This window comes from Lepidochelys kempii, chromosome 6, assembly GCF_965140265.1.
Source record: "Lepidochelys kempii isolate rLepKem1 chromosome 6, rLepKem1.hap2, whole genome shotgun sequence".
In the NCBI taxonomy this organism is placed as follows: Eukaryota; Metazoa; Chordata; order Testudines; family Cheloniidae; genus Lepidochelys; species Lepidochelys kempii.
In genome coordinates this window covers 20285792-20306443 of record NC_133261.1, presented here as the reverse complement: position 1 = coordinate 20306443, position 20652 = coordinate 20285792, and the positions used below count along the sequence as shown (strand labels likewise).

General features: G+C 49.5%; 1 protein-coding gene across 7 annotated transcripts in view; it reads left to right on the top strand.

Annotated features, from left to right (window-relative positions):
- The window catches only part of SIGIRR (single Ig and TIR domain containing), a 41863-nt gene that overhangs the window by 9528 nt on the left and 11683 nt on the right, over positions 1-20652 (top strand). For 3 of the 7 annotated variants that reach the window (XM_073347018.1, XM_073347017.1, XM_073347012.1), the window contains exons 2-6: positions 1559-1692; positions 8424-8722; positions 10201-10399; positions 12544-12674; positions 14761-14901. In XM_073347018.1, the coding sequence (XP_073203119.1) occupies positions 8716-8722; positions 10201-10399; positions 12544-12674; positions 14761-14901 (478 nt within the window). In that variant the 5' untranslated portion in view covers positions 1559-1692; positions 8424-8715. Of the gene's footprint in view, positions 1-1443; positions 1693-6226; positions 6290-8423; positions 8723-10200; positions 10400-12543; positions 12675-14760; positions 14902-20652 lie in introns of those variants that run through there. The other 4 variants (XM_073347019.1, XM_073347014.1, XM_073347013.1 and 1 more) reach the window with 4 other exon arrangements.

Here is a 20652-nt window from a genome sequence, read left to right as displayed (position 1 = left end):
TTGCAAGAAAGACAGATGATCATTTAATGCACAATCCTGCACCAGTTAAGGTCATTGTGAATTTTACGGTTGGCTTCAATGGGAGCAGATTTGGGCCTTTATTGAAGATCTCTCAATCAGCTCTGAGTGAAGTCTAACTTTGATGTGACAAATGGACAGAACTGAGATTATGAGAAGAGTTTAGGCAAATGCTGCCACTGGTATCATTTAAGCTCATCCCTGACTGAAAGATTGCATGCTTCCAGCATCAAGAGTTGCCATCCTTACAGCATAGCACATGCCCTATGGACTGTTAATAACACTTTTAATAACTATGGTCTACTGTGTGCTGTTTATCAGCTATTGTGGTTCACCTCAGAGGTGGCTGCATTTCACTGCTGGGTGAGTGCTCAATATAGATATACAAACTGTCAGTTTAAAAATTGTAAAATGCTTTTAAATCATTGAGGGAAAAAGATATAAATTTAAGATATTCGTGTAATAACAGCTACGTTGGATCAGGCACTCTGTAAAGATATCTACTAATAAAGATCTTACATTGTTCCAGTTCAGTCCTTTCCCAGAATATTTCTGTAATTGGCCTTAATGATACATGATGTGGTGGGGGTATACTGCATTTGAACCTGTGCTGTTGTGCCCTATAAGCCAAGCTACAAACAGTTGGGACCCAGAGCTAAAAGCACCAGTAAGTCCCGATGACTTCAGTGGAGCTGTAAATACTCAGCGCCACTCTCAGAATCAGACTAATCACAAGTTTTGGCACGGTGTGTATGTGCAAATGATGCAGTGACTCACTGAATATATAGTTTAGTGTGTGGAATATGAAAAGGAAAAAAGAAAGTTTATATGAATGGCCATCTCTCTACCTGCAGCACTGGGCTTAGGAGATAATGTTACCGATCACATCACGTGCTGTATACAGGTTTAGTCTTGTCTCACTATCTCCATTTACTGTCTGCATTGGAAAGCAGCAGGCTCCTTGGGGTATTTTTTCTTCTTCCCCAGTGGTGGCAGCTTGATGTTAGCAAGTGCTGGAGTATCATGCGAGTCTGGGATAACTGGCTGAGCTCCACAAAGCAGCTGTATTCCCGCAGTGCCAGAGCCGTTGGAGAAAATTCTTGTGCAACCTGCCTCCTCGCTTTGCACGCAGCAAATTCCTAGTCATCTATTTTTCTGCCAACAGGTTGGGTGGGTTTTGTTTTATTCAGTGTGTGTAGGTTTCCTTTTCCCCATACAGTTCAGGTGGAAAGGTAGGAGGAGCAATAGTGGCAGGTGGGAGGGAACTGGCTGTCCCTAGTGCAAGCCTGGAGGCTTGTGATTGGGGGGGAGAGTGGAACGAGCCCTTCAAGCACAAAATGCAGGGCATGGGTTGAACGATGAAAAAAATTACTTAACTGGCAGGGCCAGCCTATTGGATGGTCACGTGAGCAAGGTGGCTGGGATCAGGGAGTGTGCAGCATGTGCAGTGCCCCTGGTTCGGTCTGGAGACCTCTGCCTTAAGCTGGAAGAGGGTTGCTCCGAAAGGTAATCCTTCCCCCTGTGCTTATCTTCTTTGTAGAGTACTGCATTGAGAGGGAGCCAAGGTGGAGGGGAGACTGGCCTCTGTTCTGTCTGTAACAGCTGTGTTGTCAGCCCTCTGCCTTCCCAAGGCTGCCGCAGAGAGTGAGCAGGAAAGGACCACAGCCCCACCAGGTGAGGATCAAATAGAGGTGACGTGGAGCAAAGTGGGAGCTTGGGGCTGGGGGTCGCTGTGTATGGTGCTTGGTGATAAAGGCAGACTCTGCTCCCTTAGAAAAGGAAACAGGGACTGCTGGATCCACAGACTCTCCCCCTTCCCCTTGGTTCCCCAGCCCCACTGGTCCCTGCTGCTCTCCTTTAACCTGCTTGGCCCTGTGGTTTCTCTTCCATCCCTCCTGTGAAAACCCACAGGTTCTTCTGTTACTGCTGTTATACCCGTGAGCTCTGTTCTAGCACCAATCTCGATTGTTTGACCTTGGGGTCCTTACCCACTCCCTGCCGTTTGATCCTTTCTATCCTTTTTCTCTGTGTTTCCCACTGCTTGATCTTGTGGGCTCTCAGTCTGTGATCCCCACTGGATGATACTGCAGGCCTCTGTTATTCCCCTGACTTACAGGCTTCCCATCAATTCCCTGCTTCTTGACACCCTGGCTCCCCTCCTGTGTGACTTCCTGAACCCCTCCTCCTTGCGCTTCCCTGTCAACTGCCTTTCTCCCTGCTTCCTGCCTCTCGGAAGTGGCAGCTCACCATTGTAGTAAATGACAGGTTTCAGAGTAGCAGCCATGTTAAACCGTAGTCTCTAAGGTGCCACAAGTACTCCTTTTCTCATTGTAGTAAATGGCACTATCTTTCCAAACTTCAGCAGTGCCACCCTAATTGTAACGTGCAATACTGGATTTAACTCATCTCAACAGAGTATAAAACTATAGCATAGCTCAATAAAATTGCTGTTCCACCACTGACTTCCCAAGAACTCTGGCCCTTGAAACTATGGAGAGAAAAGCAGAGGCTGAGCTATAATTCTGGGGAACTCACTGAGATACCCCCTCGTCTGGCTTATGCAGCTTTTGGAGACCCTGGGAGTGGGCCAGTCAGCAGCAGCAAAGTGATTCTCTTGGGGCTACCTTCTCTCCCCAGATTGAGGAGGTAGGGGCCTTGCTGCCTGCCTAGCAGCAGATTGCTATGTTATAAAAATATATAACACCAACATGTGTGTTCTCGCTCCAGAAAAATCCAGCTGTCGCCATCTGCACCTTGGACTTTGCCTCTTTGTAGGTTCCTACTACATGAGCTGATCTGACTGTCCTAAACTCTTGCCTAGTGCCCTGCTTGTTCCCCATTGAACATTGTGGGGGGCACTTTGTGCCTTTGTTAGCTCAGGATCACATGTTATATCTGTCCCATTTCTTGTATGACAAGAGTGGCATCTCTAGAAAGCCAAGGCTGCTACTAGCTTGACATTATTCGTCTCCAGCAAAACTGAGCTGCGAGCATTTCTGATTGGGATGGAGGGGGCAGAGGGAAGGGTTCTGACTGGCTTACGAGGGGGCAGCATCTGCTGAAGGTTGGAGTACGTTGCCCAAGTCTAGCAGCTCTTTAACCTGTCAGCTCTGGGTTCCCACACGTGGCAGGGTGGTGGTTGGTAGGAGTTATAAGGAGAGATATTCACAAGGCAGGGATTGGTCTCCTCCTCTTAAACATCCTTCAGCTTGGACTTTGTGCCAGCAATATTTCATGCTCATTGTGAGATAGGAGCAAGAGGGCCCTGGTAGTGACTCTGAGGGATGGGGCCTGGGGGGATAGAAGGACCCTCCTCCACCAAGTCTGAGTGATCGAAGACCGGCTTTTAGGAAGAGTCTGAGCTCTCAGAAGAGGCTGTAGCTTTCATAGACTTCCTCATTCTGGCCCACTGGAACAAAACAGTGTTAGCCATCAACTCCTCTACCAGACATGACTGGACTGAGTCTGAACATCCGCAGCTGTTTAGAAAAAGGGTTCCGAACCTTGGATTTACCCTGCATCAGCAGTGCACGCTCCCAACACATGCCCCTTCCATGCCCCCTCCTAGTTACAGCCAATTAAGTTCCTGTTTCAGTACTTTCCTTCCTGCTGTCTTGCTATCCCAAAGGCCCCTCACCCAATCACAATGGATTTGTGAAGAGATTTGTTACAGAGGCACGTGGGTCTGTCCTGTCTGCTATGAACAGGTGAAAGAGGAGTGTGGTTAACTTATTTCTTCGGAAATTACTTTTTGCTTGATAAAGCTGCACCTATTATAAGTGTGTTTTGGGTGTATCTTGACCCATAATCTGGTCTTCTTTGGAGAGCCTTGCAGAGGGAGCTGTAGCTGCTGTTCCAGCCAGATGAAAGCCTGAGGCCCCCAGACCTTCACCTCCGTAAACAACAGATCCTTTCACTTCCCATCTCATAAGAAAGGGAAAATGTTTCTTCAGGGAAAGGTTCAACTTCAAACAGCTTTGTTGAGAAGTTTGTGTGCCCAGATACAGTTCAGTCCTGGGAAACCTACACTATCTAGGAGCCATCACAGTCCCAAGCTGTAACTTCAGAAGCAGTTTGCATCAAGAGTGTCAAGGAGTGGGGCCCATTCGAGAGAAACTAAGATAAGGGTTATCTCTCTGCCCCTTCCTGTTATGCAGGATGTGTTTATGGTGGTATTAGCCCTGGGAAAATCACTGATAATGTTAACACCATTTATTTGTTGGTCCAGTATTACACTGTAATCTCCAAGCTTTTGCATTAAGAAGGTTCTTCAGGTATATCAGTGCAGATCAACTATCCCACCTTGCCTAGACTGGTTTCGTAGAAACTATTCACACTTTGCAGACCATTTGGGCCTGAAACTGTGTATATGTTGACTAATTTGTTGATCCAATAAGAAGTGTCAATGCCTCTCTTGCCCACCTTTAGTGTAGTGACAGGTTTCAGAGTAGCAGCCGTGTTAGTCTGTATCCGCAAAAAGAGAAGTATTTGTGGCACCTTAGAGACTAACCAATTTATTTGAGCATAAGCTTTCGTGAGCTACAGCTCACTTCATCGGATGCATTCAGTGGAAAATACAGTGGGGAGATTTATATACACAGAGAACATGAAACAATGGGTGTTACCATACACACCGTAAGGAGAGTGGTCAGGTAAGGTGAGCTATTACCAGCAGGAGAGGGGGGGGCATTTCTTCTGCTGATAATAGCTCACCTTACCTGACCACTCTCGTTACGGTGTGTATGGTAACACCCATTGTTTCATGTTCTCTGTGTATATAAATCTCCCCACTGTATTTTCCACTGAATGCATCCAATGAAGTGAGCTGTAGCTCACGAAGGCTTATGCTCAAATAAATTTGTTAGTCTCTAAGGTGCCACAAGTACTCCTTTTCTTTAGTGTAGTGTGACTTCCCCCTTCATTCACACATGAGGATCAGCTCACTGACTTAATGGAGCTGGGTTGATTTTCACCATCTAAAGATCTGTCCTAGTGGTTTTTGGAACACATCCCTCTTTGTTGTTTGCTCCTTTGCATGTCCACTCTCACACCTCTTTCCTCTACAGCCTGGCTGTAAGTTAGCATGCGGATGTGCACACCCACCCACCCAGTCTCTTTGCTTGAAAGGAAAGCTGCACTCACTTTACTTTGCTCAACTGTATGAAAGGTCACCAGGTATGCAGCACTTGTTACTATAAATAAACTGCACACCGTTTAATTAACGACTTCAATTACAAATGGCAAGTCAAAGCTCTGTGCTGGAGGCAGTTGTCTGGCTGGAAAGTGCTGTCCTTTGTGTCGCTGGAAGCGCCAACAGGGCAGCTGTCAACCACTTTACTTTAAGGCTGATCTAGCCATCAGAAGGAACTCTAGTCAGCTCGACATTAAAATGTTAAGTCAACCCAGCTATGTTGTCCAGGGGTGTGGAAAATCCACCCCCTTGAGCAACGTAGTTAACCCGACCTAACCCCTGATGAGGGCAGTGCTAATTCTTCCATTGATCTAACTACAACCTCTTGGGGAGGTGGATTAACTACAGGAGACTCTCCCGTCACTGTACTGAGTGTCTTCACTGAAGCGCTCCAGCAGCTATAGCATTTTAAGTGTAGACACAGCCTGCGTATGGTTTACTAGTGAAGCATTTTGTGTCAAGATTAGTGATCCAAGATTATGAGGTTGGGACAATAATATGGATAATTATGATTCTCTGCTGGGCACCATTATTAGCTGGTGAAGTGACAGTGCTTTGTGCTGTAACCACATTTTAAACCATGACCGTTCCAGTTGGATATCGTCATCACCTGCTAACTTATTGAAAAGGAAAGGAGGGTAAGATTTCGTGTGCTAAAGGAGGGGTGTGCATCCCTAGCAGTTCTCCCTCTGTGCTGGCTTGAAGTGGTTTCCATCATATACAGCAGTGTTCTCAAACTTTTGTACTGGTGACCCCTTTCGCATGGCAAGCCTCTGAGTGCGACCCTCCCTTATAAATTAAAAACACTTTCAAATATATTTAACACCATTATAAATGCAGGAGGCAAAGCGGGGCTTGGGGTGGAGGCTGACAGCTCGCGACCCCCCATGTAGTAACCTCACCACCCCCTGAGGGGTCCCAGCCTCCAGTTTGAGGACCCCTGCAATACAGGGTTTACAGTGTGATTCAGTGGCTCCCAGCACCCCTGCCCTCTTCTTGTCTTCGCACATGGTGGCCAATCCTTTGAGCTGCTGGTTGCAGAAGAGATGCAGGAGGAAAGACCTGTGATGAACTGTCTGGGTGTGTATAGCATCACCTGCAGGGGAGGAAGGTTTGCAGCATCTGAGTTTAATACCGCACACTCTTCTCTCCCGCAAGCAGTGATTATACTGTACGTAGAAGTCAGCAACATAGGACTGGCTGGTGAAATTTCAGGGCAGCAGGGGGCTTGTCCCAAGCTATGAGGAGGAGTTAGAGCTTGCTTAGATCAGCTGAAAGGGAAGGCTTCTGCCTCATCTTCTTCTCCTGCACCACTGATGGGATGTGGAGGGCCATAGCCGATGTTTAGCTGCACAGCCCACTCATCTCACACATTTTGGACAGTGATGAGAGAGAGAGGGAGAGAGAGAACCTGAATGTGCAGCTGTTACCCACAAATGCAGTGAGCTGATAGTTCTCCCATCTGTTGTAATCTGAGCACACACAGGGATTCCCCTCAGTTTCATTAAATGGCGGGTAGTAGTGATTAAAATACTTAAAGGGCTGAAAAAAACGATTTATGCAAGAAGATGGCGAACTAGGGAGATTTGGTTCGATTACAGTGAGAACTCATGCTGGCTGGATAGGGGGCAGTCTATTAGGATCTGAAGGGTACAAAGGCCCAGGGGGAAGTGAAACGGTTTTGGGTGGTTTGGGAGGGTGGGGGTGTAGAAGTAATAGCGATGAGCTGGAACTGAACAAAGGAAAGTTTCAGCTGAAGGGCAGCCAGGATGTCCTTCCACTGAGATCCATTTGAGCCCGGTGCAGCCTGCTAGGAGGGGGCGTGGTGAAAGCCTCATTGTTTGAGTTATTAAAAGTGGCTTGGCCAGAGCCCTGGAGAAGACATCTCAGGGGATGACTCCATGTTTGCCTCCAGGGCAGTGGGATTTGTTCCTCACCCTCATCTGATTTCTAGGATTGATCAGTCCCCAGAATCTTGGACAGCTGAAGCACTACAGCTGAGCTTGGCCTAGGTTAAATGAGGAATGAGAGGTCTGGGCAGGAAACCCACGGGGAAAAGAAACTCCTTTTGGGGACACTCCTGCGTTGAATTCAATGTCTGTGTGGCTGAAATCCACGTGGCTGTACGGTAAAAGGAGGAGAGGGGGTCGTCAGCCCTGCCCTGCAGCAGGACCACGCAAAACCTGGTCTGCTTTAGTTTGCTCTCCCTCCACCTCCAGGCAGGCTGGGTGTGTGCTCAGCCCCTTTGGGGGAGTAGCAACACTTTCTCCTGCAGGCTCTAGGTAGATTCTGGCTCCACAGTGTTTGCACAGCAAGCAAAGCTAGCAGGTTTTGATGTTTACATATCAGCAGGTACCCGGCCCTGCCTCGGAAACCTGCCCCAGCTAGTGCTGCTTTGGAAGTGTGGTGGGGGTTTTACTACAGAGGGAGACAAGGCAGAGGGCTTGAAGGTCAGCTAGAAGATATGGGTCTGACAAAACTTCCATAGAATAAACCTGGCCATGCTAGAGACTGGGTTAGTAATGGCATTAAGAGCTATTGTGTAACCTCCTGTGTCTTGGAGAAGTCAGTAGGTCTAGGATTAGAAGCATCCCATTAGCAATTTTACTTGCAGAGCCTTTATCTGCCAGCCATGCCCTTGATTCCTTCTCATGGCACCTGCCTGATCACCTGCCAGGTGAAGATTTGTTCTCCACTCTCTGCAGTGCTGATGTCAGCCAGTCCACACTTATTCCAGGGAGGAATTAAGTCCCTGGATGGGAACTCAGGAGAGGTAGGCTCTGTTCCCTGTTCTGCCACAGGCTTCCTGCATGAACTTGGGCAAGTCACTTAGTGCCTGAGGCTCAGTTTTCCCATCTGTAAAATGGGGATAATAACTCTTCCTTTGTCCGGCTTATCTGTTAGGAATCTATGCTCTCTGCGGTGGGTCTGTCTCTTCCTGTATGTATAGCACCTAACACAGTCTTGCTTGGGACCTCTATGTACTACTATAATACAACACAAATAATACAGACTAGTTATAATACAAATAACTAGTTTCTTTCAGCCGGCCCAGCAGACATTTGTCATCTCTGCAGTACGCCTGGTAGTGGGGAACATTGATTGCCCACCCCGCCTCCACAGTGTGTGTGGAGCATGCTACTAACTGTGCAAGCTGTTACATTTTAACCCAGTGTATTTCATTTCTAACTTATTCCTGTGTCATTCCCACCAGCCTTGGATCTGTCCTGCCAGGACCTCGACCGCTTCTATGATCGCAATGTGTAGAGGCAGCAGGAGCCTGGTAATCATTTGTTCTGTCCACTGGACGAGCTGAGCCTCTAGCTCCTCCGGTCCAGCTCAGACTTTAACCTCCTGTGGAGCAAAGACTGCAACCTGCTGCACCCCTCCGCACAGAGCCACCTGCGCAGCACGCCACCTTCCAGTGTCTGCAGGCTGGCGGTGCCGGGAACTATACCTGCACACTCTACCTGAACGGCCACAGAAACTGCACCATCAGGCTGACCATGGAAGGTAGGGCTGGGGGAAGTCACCCACATATATAGCTGCAGAGCCAAGATTAAATACCTGGCTTGAAACACTGATGCCTCCTGCTGGCTGTTGCAGGGAGTAATATTGCTGTGCTTCAGAAGAGGCCGTTTGACTGCTTATGTTACTTCTGGCTTATTAGACACACACACAGAGCGTCCTATTCTGCGCCTCTGACGCTCAGGAAGCAAACCTCCATGAGTGTAGGAGGGGGGAATTGCAGGAATAAGTGCCCTTGCATAGGTAGCTTTGCTTTGACAGGAAGTATTAAAACAATACTTATAGTGTACTGTAATCCACCTCCCCCACTAAATACTCACCCATTTCCGAGCATCTGTTCACTGAATTTAAAAAGAAACTAGGGCAGCAGCAGGGACCAAAATAAATCCTAAATGGAGGTGATAAAGAGCAAGTATACACAGTCCCCTGACTACTCACTAGTATGGAAACATAACTGAGGAGGAAGCAAAGGCTGCAAGCCTCACGAGCTGTGCTTTGACAGAATGAAATAGCGAATGAGCAACACAGGAGAGGGGGACAGGGGAGTAAAGTGGTTTGCGACATAGATTCGACGAGGTGGAGCGGTACAGGGAAGCCATTACAGATGGTGCAAAATGCAGAGGAAAAGGCTCTTGCACCAGCTGTAAAGGGTCAAACGCCTCAATTCCCTTTGAAATATTACTCTTGACTGCAGTGGGAGTTGAGTCGGGCACAGAGAGGAGGCTGCTGCTTTGAAGAGGAAAAGCAGCAGCCATGAGGAGATAGGGCATGATGCTGCCCGCCCACTGCTCAGCTCCCAAGACATTGCCTCTTTTAGAGGGCAAGTAGCTCTTTGCCATGGTCTGCACTAATCCTTAGAGCTGGAGAGGAAATGGCAAATATGGGTGCAAATGTGAGTGAAAGTCACTTGCTCTGTATGTATCATTGTCATTTCAGAAGTGACACATTTTAACCAACTTTCACTAACAAAAGGTGTAAGACACTGCACATGTGCACAACACAGCCTAGACACCTTAGTTGTCTGTGGGGAAACCTTCAACACAATTCCCTACGCCTTGTGCTATAGGAGGCATTTTGTTAGCAAGTAGGAGGCTGTTCTAGTCATTGGGAACCAGGTGCTGAGGGGGAAAAACATGGCCACACACCCTACACCAGTGTGTTACAAACAGACTGTATGGCTGGGCAGTTGGGGCATTTTGCATGTCTGTATTATCAGCAATGTGGATCTGCTACTCATTTTACTAACCATGTGACCAATTTCTTCATTTCGGGTGCAGAACTGACTGACTTTAGAGAGTGCTGTCAGAGGCACAAAGGAAGACAGGAGAAAACAGATGTTGTTCTATTATAAAGGAAAGGATTTAATATTAGGTGTAAACTGAAGAGATGTGAGACTTATTTTTAAATGGATGCTGTCCCTTTAAAGACTCTCTCTCTCAGCATTTCCTTCCCCTCCCGTGTAGATCTGTGCAGTGTGCCTCCAGAAGTCCTCTTCCCATCCAGCAACCAGACTTTGGAGCCTGCCTTGGGAAGCCAGATAACACTGAACTGTACTGTGCGGCTGCCCTTTCAGCAGCAGTGCAACCCCGTCCTGCAATGGATGAAAGATGGCCACTGGCTAGGCAAAGAGAGCAGCCAATACACCAGCGAGGAAAAAGACTGGTAAGGAATCTGACCTGTCTATAAATAGAAAGAGGCACTGAGGTGGCTACTGACAGGCAGGGCAAATTGCTTCAATCATTGCTTAAATAGCATTCATGCATCCAGTGAGCCACCGTTCACTGGGAGTTCTGGACCCACAATCAATAACACAGTCTCCACTGAGCAGTTTCCTATTGATAAGGTCAACTTCAGATGAGTCCTGGACCCCAGGGTACCATTGCTCAAACCTCCAGCAAGACATCCTCTTAGCCAAAGTGCCGATCCAAGCCACGTCCCTTTCTAGCCCTGGCTTCCCCGCACAGCTCTGCTAGTGCGCCTCAGACCTCATCTGCAGCACCTCTGTTCTTCTAGGCCCACCCACAGCTCTGCCAGGGCACTTGAGTCCTGACCTAGAATACCCCGTTAGTCTTGTCCACAGCTCAGACAATGCACCTGAGGGCAAGTCTACACCACAGCGCTACATCGGCGCAGCTGCAGCACATCTGGCGAAGACGCAATATGCCGACGGGAGAGCACTCTTCTGTCTGCATAATTACTCTTCCTTGGCGAGAAGCGGAAGTGCTGGTGTGGACAATGCAAAAACTTGCATTGCTTGAGGTGGGAGGGGGGGCAGAGCTATTTCACACCCCTGAGTTGATCAGTCTTGATCTGCAGCACCCTTGCTATTCCAGTCCTGGCCTTCCCTCTACATCTGAGGGCACTTCAGTCCTGACTCACACTTCCCATCCTGGGCCTCTTGAGGAAATATGCCAGTGATGTCAGCTTTTTAGGTGGAGGTTGGGTACAACTGAGAAGTGGCCAAGATCACCCAACATCTATTAATTTGTGACTGACACAAGATTTGAACTCATGTCTCTGGAGTACAAGCACACTGTTCTATTTATCCTCTTTCTCTAAGGTATGTTCTAAAAATTGTAATTCCATAGACACAGATAAACAGTGAAGCACGATGTGGAAAAAAAATAAACCAAGCCCCACAAAACATGTAGGCCAGCTGATGTTTCTGCCCATTTTATATTATGGCTCAGTGAATTAAACACAAGACTCTCTGCAGCACAAAGTGTGGGGTCCGAGGGCTGCTACATGCTCTGGCTCAGATTCTGATGTCAATGCCACCAGAATAAAGCCACTGTGATCAGCGAAGCTCCATTGAGTAGGACACTAGAGTCAGTGGGAGCAGAATCTGGCCCTGTGTATTTTCCCCTCAGTTACAGAGGCATATCTACTAGCTAACCTTTTGCTGCTCCACTGTGAAAGCCATAGAGCTTTCAACAGCTCCCAACAGGTCTCCTTGCTTTACAGTAGTTATCCTGAGCTTTGTGGTGTTTCACTTGCGAAAACTCTTTTCTACCGGAGCATGTTCCCTGCTCCCAGAGGGGCATACTGGTTTGAGAGAGCTAAAGACACAAGGCTAGCAGCACGTTGAACCCTGGGCCACTTCTACACTGCGGCCAAGTACATTATCCCTGTTGCCAGCAGGAGTTGCAGCTATGAGGGGTGTGATGATGGCCAAGCATGAATGGAAAGTAGGGCCAGCAGCTTAACCCATCTTAGGCAAGTCATCTGAAGTTCTTCCTTGTTGGAGGTCATTGTTAGCCGGGAGGGGGTGTGTGCACACACACACAGACACATTTATCCATCTCCTTTGTTGGCCAGGCAATGGGAAGTCCAGCAAAGCAATTCCTACCTTTTTGAAGGCTTTCCTGCCACTGAAAGTTAGATTCTAATTATAGATTTAGGATGACTATTAGGATGCCGACTTTAGGATGCTATTTTTTAAAATCTTGGCTTTGGTCTCTAAGTGCAAGGTGGATTCCTGCTGAACTGGACCCTGGCTAATGATTTCGTGTGTAAAGGAACAAAAGGCTAACTCTAAAGTAAAGACATTCAAGAAGATCACAGAATCCTATCAGAGCTTAGAGGTGGACAGCACTATCCTTCTATCCAGTCCTTCTCCCTTTCCAGGCTGAATTGTTCCCTACAGTATAGCAGAATGACAAAACCGAGTTCCTGTAGGCTACGTGCAGAACTCTAACTGGAAGCTCCTTCTTGTTCTCTTCAGTCTCCTAGTTAAAATAGGAAACCATTTCCATGAAAGTGTACGCTGTAGCACTGCACTGATGCTAGCCTCTTTTGTCCCTCAGGATCGGTGATAACGGAACAGAGAAGTTCACGTCCAGCCTTCTGGGGGTGAACCTGACAAGCGACGAGGACTACGGTGTGTTTGCCTGCTGGGTTAGGAATACCACAGCCACTTTCACACTACAGAGATCAGGTAGCTCTTTGGGCATTTACAGCACGCTGATAATGGTGCAAGGAAGGGGTTACTATACCATTTGTGATGGTGTCTACTAGATAAGGCCTTTCAACAAGGTTTGGCCAGTCTATGGTGGAAAGAGAATGCTACAGGTATTTCTGAGATGAGTTGGGAGTAACTTGAATATCCTGACTAACACTTTCACAGTAACTAGCTCTAATATTGCAGACTGAGTGAGAGATGCTGAGTGCCTCACAGGCTGTCCAGAGTAAAAAAATGACCCCCCTAAAAATAAATTCCAATGGAATCTAGGGAGATCTTGACCTCAGATACACAGTGGGATCTCAGTGGACCTCAGACACACATAGTTAGGGCTCCAGATTTGTCACAGTGGGAAGAACCTCTTGGATACTGTGATTTTCCTGTTTGTCTCGGATTTCTCTTTCTGTCCGTGATTTTAATAAACTCACTCTGCAGCGGTAGCTGCTGCAGCTGGGCCCTGCTCCACATCCTGGACATTGCAACCTGGCACATAGGGTCACGGTACTGCCCAGGTTTGGAGGGGCAGCTGGGCCATCATGCTGGGGGGCATCCAGATCACATCTGATTGAGTGGCATTGTAACTTGACAGGAGCGAGGGGGTCACAGAGCCCAGAGCCAGGCCAGCTCTGAAGGACATGAGCCACTGTTGTAGGGTTAGTGTGGGGCTGGCTCATGCTCCAGCTCCCCCCTCATTTGTTGCAGCATTTTTTACCCAAGTCACAAGCCCCATGACTTTTACTAAATTTACCATGCCTGCTCCATGATTTTTTATTTAAAATCTGTTACGACAAGTCTGCAGCCCTAATCAGAGTCCATAAACCCACTGTTGTGTCGCACTCACACCATACCTGTTAAACAGGGAAGGACGGCCCTGGGATTGCTGCAGGGCTGAGGCTGACTAGTCCTCGGGCAGCCTGGCTGTAGAGTGAAGAGGCTGTTGTCTTGGCAGTAATGAAATAACCAGAGCATGAAGTCAGTTTAGCAGTGAGACTTTCACGGTGGGCTTGTCAAGACTCCCTTGGATCTCTGCGCTGTGAGCAAGAGGATACTTTGGAACCCCCCTTCTGGAGCAGTCCTGCTTGCCATGCTGCATACACTGAGTAATAACGCAGCCACTGTGTGTGTGGAATTGCCCAGCCAGGACACTGAGTGGCAGGACCTACTTTGATTAGCTCTTGGGTTTAAAGGAACATGCAGTGTGCGTTAACCCTTTCAGGGACTTGCTGCGGCAAGTCCTGAACTTACTGCCAAATTTTCTCAGCTGTTGCTCTTTTGAAAGTAAACCCTCCAGCAATGAGACGCTATTGGCATGGGGGAGGGGGGGAGCAAAGGGGGCTTTATTATGTAAAGATGCTCTCTTTCAATATACTGACAGAATATGGTGCCATATGATGGCACCGTAACCTGAAGCCCTGGAGATGGGGCTGCCTCCAGGAGGCTAGTCACTTAGGTCAAGACTTCTTTGTTTTAAAGAACTGTGAGAAGGAGTTGATGATGGGGAATCTCTGGATTCAGCCCAACTGAACATAGTCTCTCCAGATTTGTGGTGTGCGTGCGTGCAGGCATGGATGCCATAGTCAAGGGATTCATTAGTCCCATTCTGAAGAAGGAGAATTCAGCTCTCACACTGTGACTGACTGTAGCCAGGAAGCACCAAATATCCTGGACCCCAAACCCTCTCATCTGTTTCTAGGCTGCTGTCACAGTATTTGGGGGCCCCTTTAGATCACGGAGCCTGTATCACCGATCACTGTGATCCTTCTTTAAGCTGAGGCAGCTGAGCCACTCTTCACGTTGGTGGCTAGAGCTGTAAAAAACCCATTAGATGAGAGTCCATCCCATGTACGTGCAGGGCAGCATCCACAGGCAGACGCTTCAACTGTTTTACTAGATTGTAATATGACAACACGTGGTTTTAGCTAAGAGCTTTGAGGCCAGTAACCTCTGTTCAGTTCTTCCCTCTGCAGACCATAACCTACCCCAAATTCCTCATTCACCAAGGTATAAATTCCTTTAGTTCAAATGCTAAATGTACTGAAAATGCCCTTCCCTGTAATTGCAGAAGCTGCTGGACATGTGAGTGCAGTGCTGGCAGCCCTCCTCATCCTAGGGCTGCTGCTGCTCATGGCTGTGATCTATGTGAAGTGCCGCTTGAATATGCTGCTCTGGTACAGGAACCGTTACGGGGAGCTGGAGATCAATGGTAACCCTTAGGACTTTTGTGAATCTGGCTTTCAGTGCCATTTGCACTTTGGGTATGAGGGAGACGGGGAAAGACTCAATGATCCAGACATTCTGGGCTTCTGCTGCTTCTCTAAAGGCTTCATGAGAAAGGGATTGGAAAGCAGACGTGAACTAGAATTGCCCCGGACCCAGGGGATCTTCCAGCCTCCACTTGCCCACAGGGTGACTCCCACCCAAGGGCCAGCCTGCCTCCTCCTAGCTTGCCCAGAGTGCTCCATATAGCAGAGACTTTTTTTTTTTTTTTAAGATAATCCCTAATGTGTCTGGATTGTGACTCCTTCTTCCTCTAATAGAGTCTCTCTCCTCTTGGTTCAGTACGTTGTGAACGGAGGCTACTCCGTATGTCGAGTTAAGGTTGATGCTAGCTTCCTCTTAAAAGCATGATTTGTCAATCCACTCCACCACAGCCAAACCAGTCAACTTGAAAATTCCTATACCACATCTCATCTGGAGGCTCAGTTCTTCAAAAAAGTTTGCAGCAAATCACTCAGGGAGTTTCAGGAATGACATTCTTCTTCGAGTGCTTGTTCACGTTGATTCCAGTCAGGTGTGCGCATGCTGCATGCACAGTCATTGTAAACTTTTCCCCCTTAGCAGCTCCCGTTGGGTCGGCTAGGGAGCCCCATGGAATGGTGCTCAATATATAACCCTGCTGACCTGACCCCACTTCAGTTCCTTCTTACTGTCTGTGGTAGCATTGGAAGTGCGTTCGTTTTCTTGCAGGTGTTCCCTTAGCCTATTACTTAGTCCTACCCAGTTTCTTGTTTTAGTAGTTAGTATAGAAATTGGAGAGTGGGATCATTCCTATCCCCACACCCTCACCTTGGGCTTCAGGGCATGCTTCAAGCCTAATAGCGATCCCCACGACTCGTGCCTGAAATGTCTAGGGGAGGCGCATCGGTCTGAGTGCTGCAAGATTTGTAAAGCTTTCAAGCCTAGAACTAGAAAGGAACATAACTTCGTTTAAAACAGTTACTGATGGAAGCTGCACTCCGTCCAGCGGCACCTGACTGCCAAGGCCCAGGCCTGAGCTCGGTGCGGAGCGCCCCGGTGTCTGTCTGCGAATTGGTGCCAAGGAATGACTACAGTGCGAGAGACCATCGGCACTGAAGATCCCCGGCACCGCAGCAAAGAGCGGTGCCCTGGCACCGATCCACATCTCCAGTGCCCCACAAGCGCCATAAGAAAGCGGACAGAGGGCGCGATCCTCAGAGAGTGAGACCATCAGGGGAGGCTTTGCTGCTCCAGAGGAAGGACTCAGCTCCCAAGCAGCAAGAGCTCGTGCTATCGACTCTGGTGCCCAGTGACTCTCCAGCACCTCAGTGCCTGGTGGAGGTGTTGGAGCCCCCCTCCACCTCGGACACTTTCGAGGCTGCTAAGGAGCTCATCAGCACCTCAGCCCCTGGCCATTAGACAGAAGCCTCCAGTACCACCTAGATGGGTGCTGTCTAAAGACAAGCCCGTGTTGATGAGGCTCTTCTCGTCGCTGGACTGGCACTGTTCCAGGTCTCCATCGCCACAACACTCCCCAGCACCGGCCTCAGTACAAGATTGCATGGCACCGGGAGTGCAACGATCTATGTCATCAGCACCGAGGGGTCGGCACCAATCTCAAACACCCTTGCAGGGCCAGCACCGACATGTGGCACAGAAGCCCAGCAGCTCTTCCCTGGCACCAGATGCATGGCACCGGTCTCGGTCATGGGACTGCCGGCACTAATCCTCAGTGCGATCGTTGCATCACCAATCCCCAACCTCCTCTTCACGGCACTGACCATTGGCACAGGGGTTGTCGGCACTGCTGTGGAGTCACCCTCGGGATCTTCGGATTCGGATGCCGACCCACATTACTCAAGGCGCAGTAGACCTAGATCCGGTAAGCGCCTGCCGCACAATGGCCCTTCTGGGCCCTCTGGGCTTACCATCAAGCCCAGGCTTCTAGGTTGGTGGCCCCGGGAAATCACCCTTCCCAGTCACCGATGGATAGACCTGCCCCTCGGGTTACAGAAGCGACCCTCTCCAGACCACCCCCTCATACTACAGAGGAGACGGCAGAACCGGCTCCTGAACCACCCATAGCCCAGGACACATCCAACCGGGTCGGACCAATGGAGAAGTCCAGTGCAACCCAGGAACAACCCAGGCAGATACAGGGCCATGAGGACCCTGTCCCCACACTTGCTTCCTCATCATCCTCGCCTGAGGAGGCAGTGGCAGGAGTGTCAGCTTCAGGTCCTCTGCCCATTGACCACAGGGTGCACCAGGACCTGCTCCGCTACATTGCCCGTAACATGGGCCTACAGGTGGAGGACCCAATGGTGGACATTTTTGCCCCAGAGGGTCCTTCCAGAGTGGCATTGCCTGTCATTAAAACTATCCATAACAATTATAATACCCTGTGGCAGACTCCAGCCTCCATTCCGCCTGCTGTGAGGGACGTGGAGAGAAAGTACTTCGTTCCCTCCAAGGGACAGGAGTATTTTTTTCTCCCACCCTTCCTCCCTGGTGGTCTCAGTGGTGAATGAGAAGGTGTGCCAGGGGCAACAAGCGCCAGCACCCAAGGCTAAGGAGGCCAAATGTATGGACCTCTTTGGCAGGAAAGTATATGCTGCGGGGGGCCTACAGCTGAGGATAGCCAACCAGCAGGCTATCCTCAGCAGGTATAACTTTAACTCTTGGGACTCTATGTCCAGGTACAAAGAGTTGCTCCCCGCAGAGTCAAAAGCGGAGTTCTCAGCTCTGGTTGAAGCGGGGAAGGGAGCAGCCAGGACATCCCTACAGGCCTCCCTTGACTCGGCAGACTTGATGGCATGTACCATTTCCTCTGGGGTGGTCATGAGGAGAACCACATGGCTCCAAGCTTCTGGGCTTTCCCCGGAAGTTCAACAGACCCTGCAGGACCTTCCCTTTGAGGGTGTAGGGCTGTTTTCGGACCAGACAGACTCAAGGCTTCACAGCCTAAAAGACTCGAGGGCAACGATGAAATCTCTGGGGATGCACATGCCTGCTACCCAGAGAAAGCCTTTCAAGCCTCAACCTCAGCGGCAACAGAGGCAATACCAGCCCCTCCCGAGGCAGGATACATACCACCGTAGGGGCAGGAACAATAGGCGTACACCTTCTAACCCTCCCTCAGGCCAGGGGCAGGGCTTGACCAAGCCATCATCGGGATCCAAACAAGGGTTTTGAAGGGACACCTGAGGACAGCGCACCCACCACTATCCCGGATCCTTCCCCCACTTTCTGAACTGTCTATCCCACTTCTACCATGCGTGATCCCATACAGCATTGGACCGCTGGGTTCTTTGCATGATAGAAGTGGGATATGCTCTCTAATTCTGCTCCTCCCCATCCCTCCAACCCCCTTTCCCGTCCCTCTTCAGGGACCCTTCTCACGAACAACTCCTTAGCTAGGAGGTGCAATTGCTCCTCACCATAGGGACAGTGGAGGAGGTTCCTCAAGAGCTAAAGGACAAGGGATTCTACTCTCACTATTTCCTAATCCCCAAGGAAAAGGGGGGGTCTCAGACCCATCTTAGACCCACGAGGACTCAACCAGTTCATGGTACAGTTGAAGTTCCGAATGGTCTCCCTGAGCACGATTATCACTTCCCTGGATCCGGGGGAATGGTATGCCACCCTCGACATGAAAGACACGTACTTTCATATAGCCATTTGGCTGGCCCACAGATGTTTCCTGAGGTTTGTTGTTGACCGCATACACTATCAGTTCACGGTGCTCCTATTCGGTTTATCGACGGCCTTTCAGGTGTTCACCAAGTGCATGTTGGTGGTCGCAGCTTTTCTCTGCAAGAGATAGATACAGATGTATCCCTACTTCGACGACTGGCTTCTGCGGGGGCGCTCCAGGGAGCAGGTGGAGTCCTAGGTCTGGTTAGTCAGAGAGACCTTCCAAAGACTAGGTCTCCTCCTCAACGTGGACAAGTCAACGCTGTCACCGACCCAATGAATAGAATTCATTTGGGGCGGTGCTGGACTCGGTTCAGGCAAGAGCCATACTACCAGAGTCCAGATTTCAGGCGCTGACAGGCATCATTCAGACTCTCAGGTGATACCCCACCACAACCGCGAGGACATGCCTCAGTCTCCTGGGACACATGGCAGCATGCACCTATGTGGTCAGGCATGCCAGGCTGAGGCTCAGACCACTCCAGGTGTGGCTCGCCTCAGCTTATCACCCAGGTCGAGACAATTTGGATTCAGTAGTAACGGTGCCAGAGTGAGTCTGTGCCAGTCTGTGCCAGTAACGGTGCCAGAGTGGCTGGACCCTCGCATGGGACTCCTTCGCAGACCATTCAGCACCCCTCAACTGTCCATGACCTTAGTAACGGGTTGGGAGACCCAGCTAGGAGACCTACAGACTCAGGGCAGGTGGTCGCAGTCCAAGATCCCACTCCACATCATTATAAAGGAGCTCAGAGCAGTCAGACTAGCCTGCCAGACCTTCCATACCAGAATACAGGGTCAATGCATGGCAGTGCTGACTGACACCACCGCCATGTTTTACATAAACAAGCAGGGCGGGAGGCTGTCCAGCTGTGGGATTTTGGTATAGCCCACTCCATTCACGGAATGCATAGAATCGGTGAGGGAGGTGCTACTGGAGGTGTCCTATCTCCCTGGAGTACGGAATGAGCTTGCAGACCACCTCAGCAGGTTGTTTCGCAACCACGAGTGGTCCATCCGGCCAGATGTCATACATTCCATCTTCCAAAGGTGCAGGTTTCCCCAGGTAGACCTGTTCGCCACCAGGAGCAACAGGAAGTGTCCAACATTTTGCTCTTTCCAAAAGCACAGTCGGGCTTTATCTTGGATGTGTTCACATTACCTTGGGGGACCGTTTAATGTATGATTTCCCGCCGATACCACTCGTCCACAAGGTACTGCTCAAGATCTGCAGAGACAAGGCGGAGGTAATTCTGCTGACTCTGGTGTGGCCATGCCAACATTGGTACACCACACTCCTGGACCGGTCAGTGAACATCCCAATCGCACTGCCGCCCCCAATCTGATCACACCAGACCACGGTCGCCTCATTCACCCGGACCTCCAGTCCTTCCATCTTGTGGCTCAGAAGCTTCATAGTTAAACCCAATGGAGCTCCAATGCACGGAATTGGTGAGGGAGGTGCTTCTTGGTAGCAGGAAACTTTTCACAAGGGCCACTTACCTATCTAAGTGGAAAAGGTTCTCATGCTGGTGTGAGCGCAGTCGCCTGCCTCCACTTCGGGCATGTATACCGTTCATCCTGGAGTATCTACTGCATCTGAAGCAGCAAGGTTTGGCCGGATCATCCATCAGAGTACATCTTGCGGCCATCTTGGTGTTCCATCCGGGAGAGTTGGGGCGCTTGGTATTTGCCAACCTTATGGTGGGCCATTTCCTGAAAGGCATGGAAAGGCTATGTCCACAGTCCCGACCACTGGTACCTGCTTGGGATTTCATTCTGGTCCTCACTAGGCTAATGGGGCCCCATTCAAACCACTGGCTACATGCTCCCTTCTGTATCTCTCGTGGAAGGTGGCATTCCTAGTTGTTATCACATCAGCCAGGAGGGTGTCAGAGTTAAAAGCGTTGGCCTCCAACCCCCGCTACACAGTCTTCCATAAGGACAAAGTACAACTCAGGCTGCATCCGGCCTTCCTGCCCAGGGTGGTATCCCAATTCCACATTGGCCAAGACATTTTTCT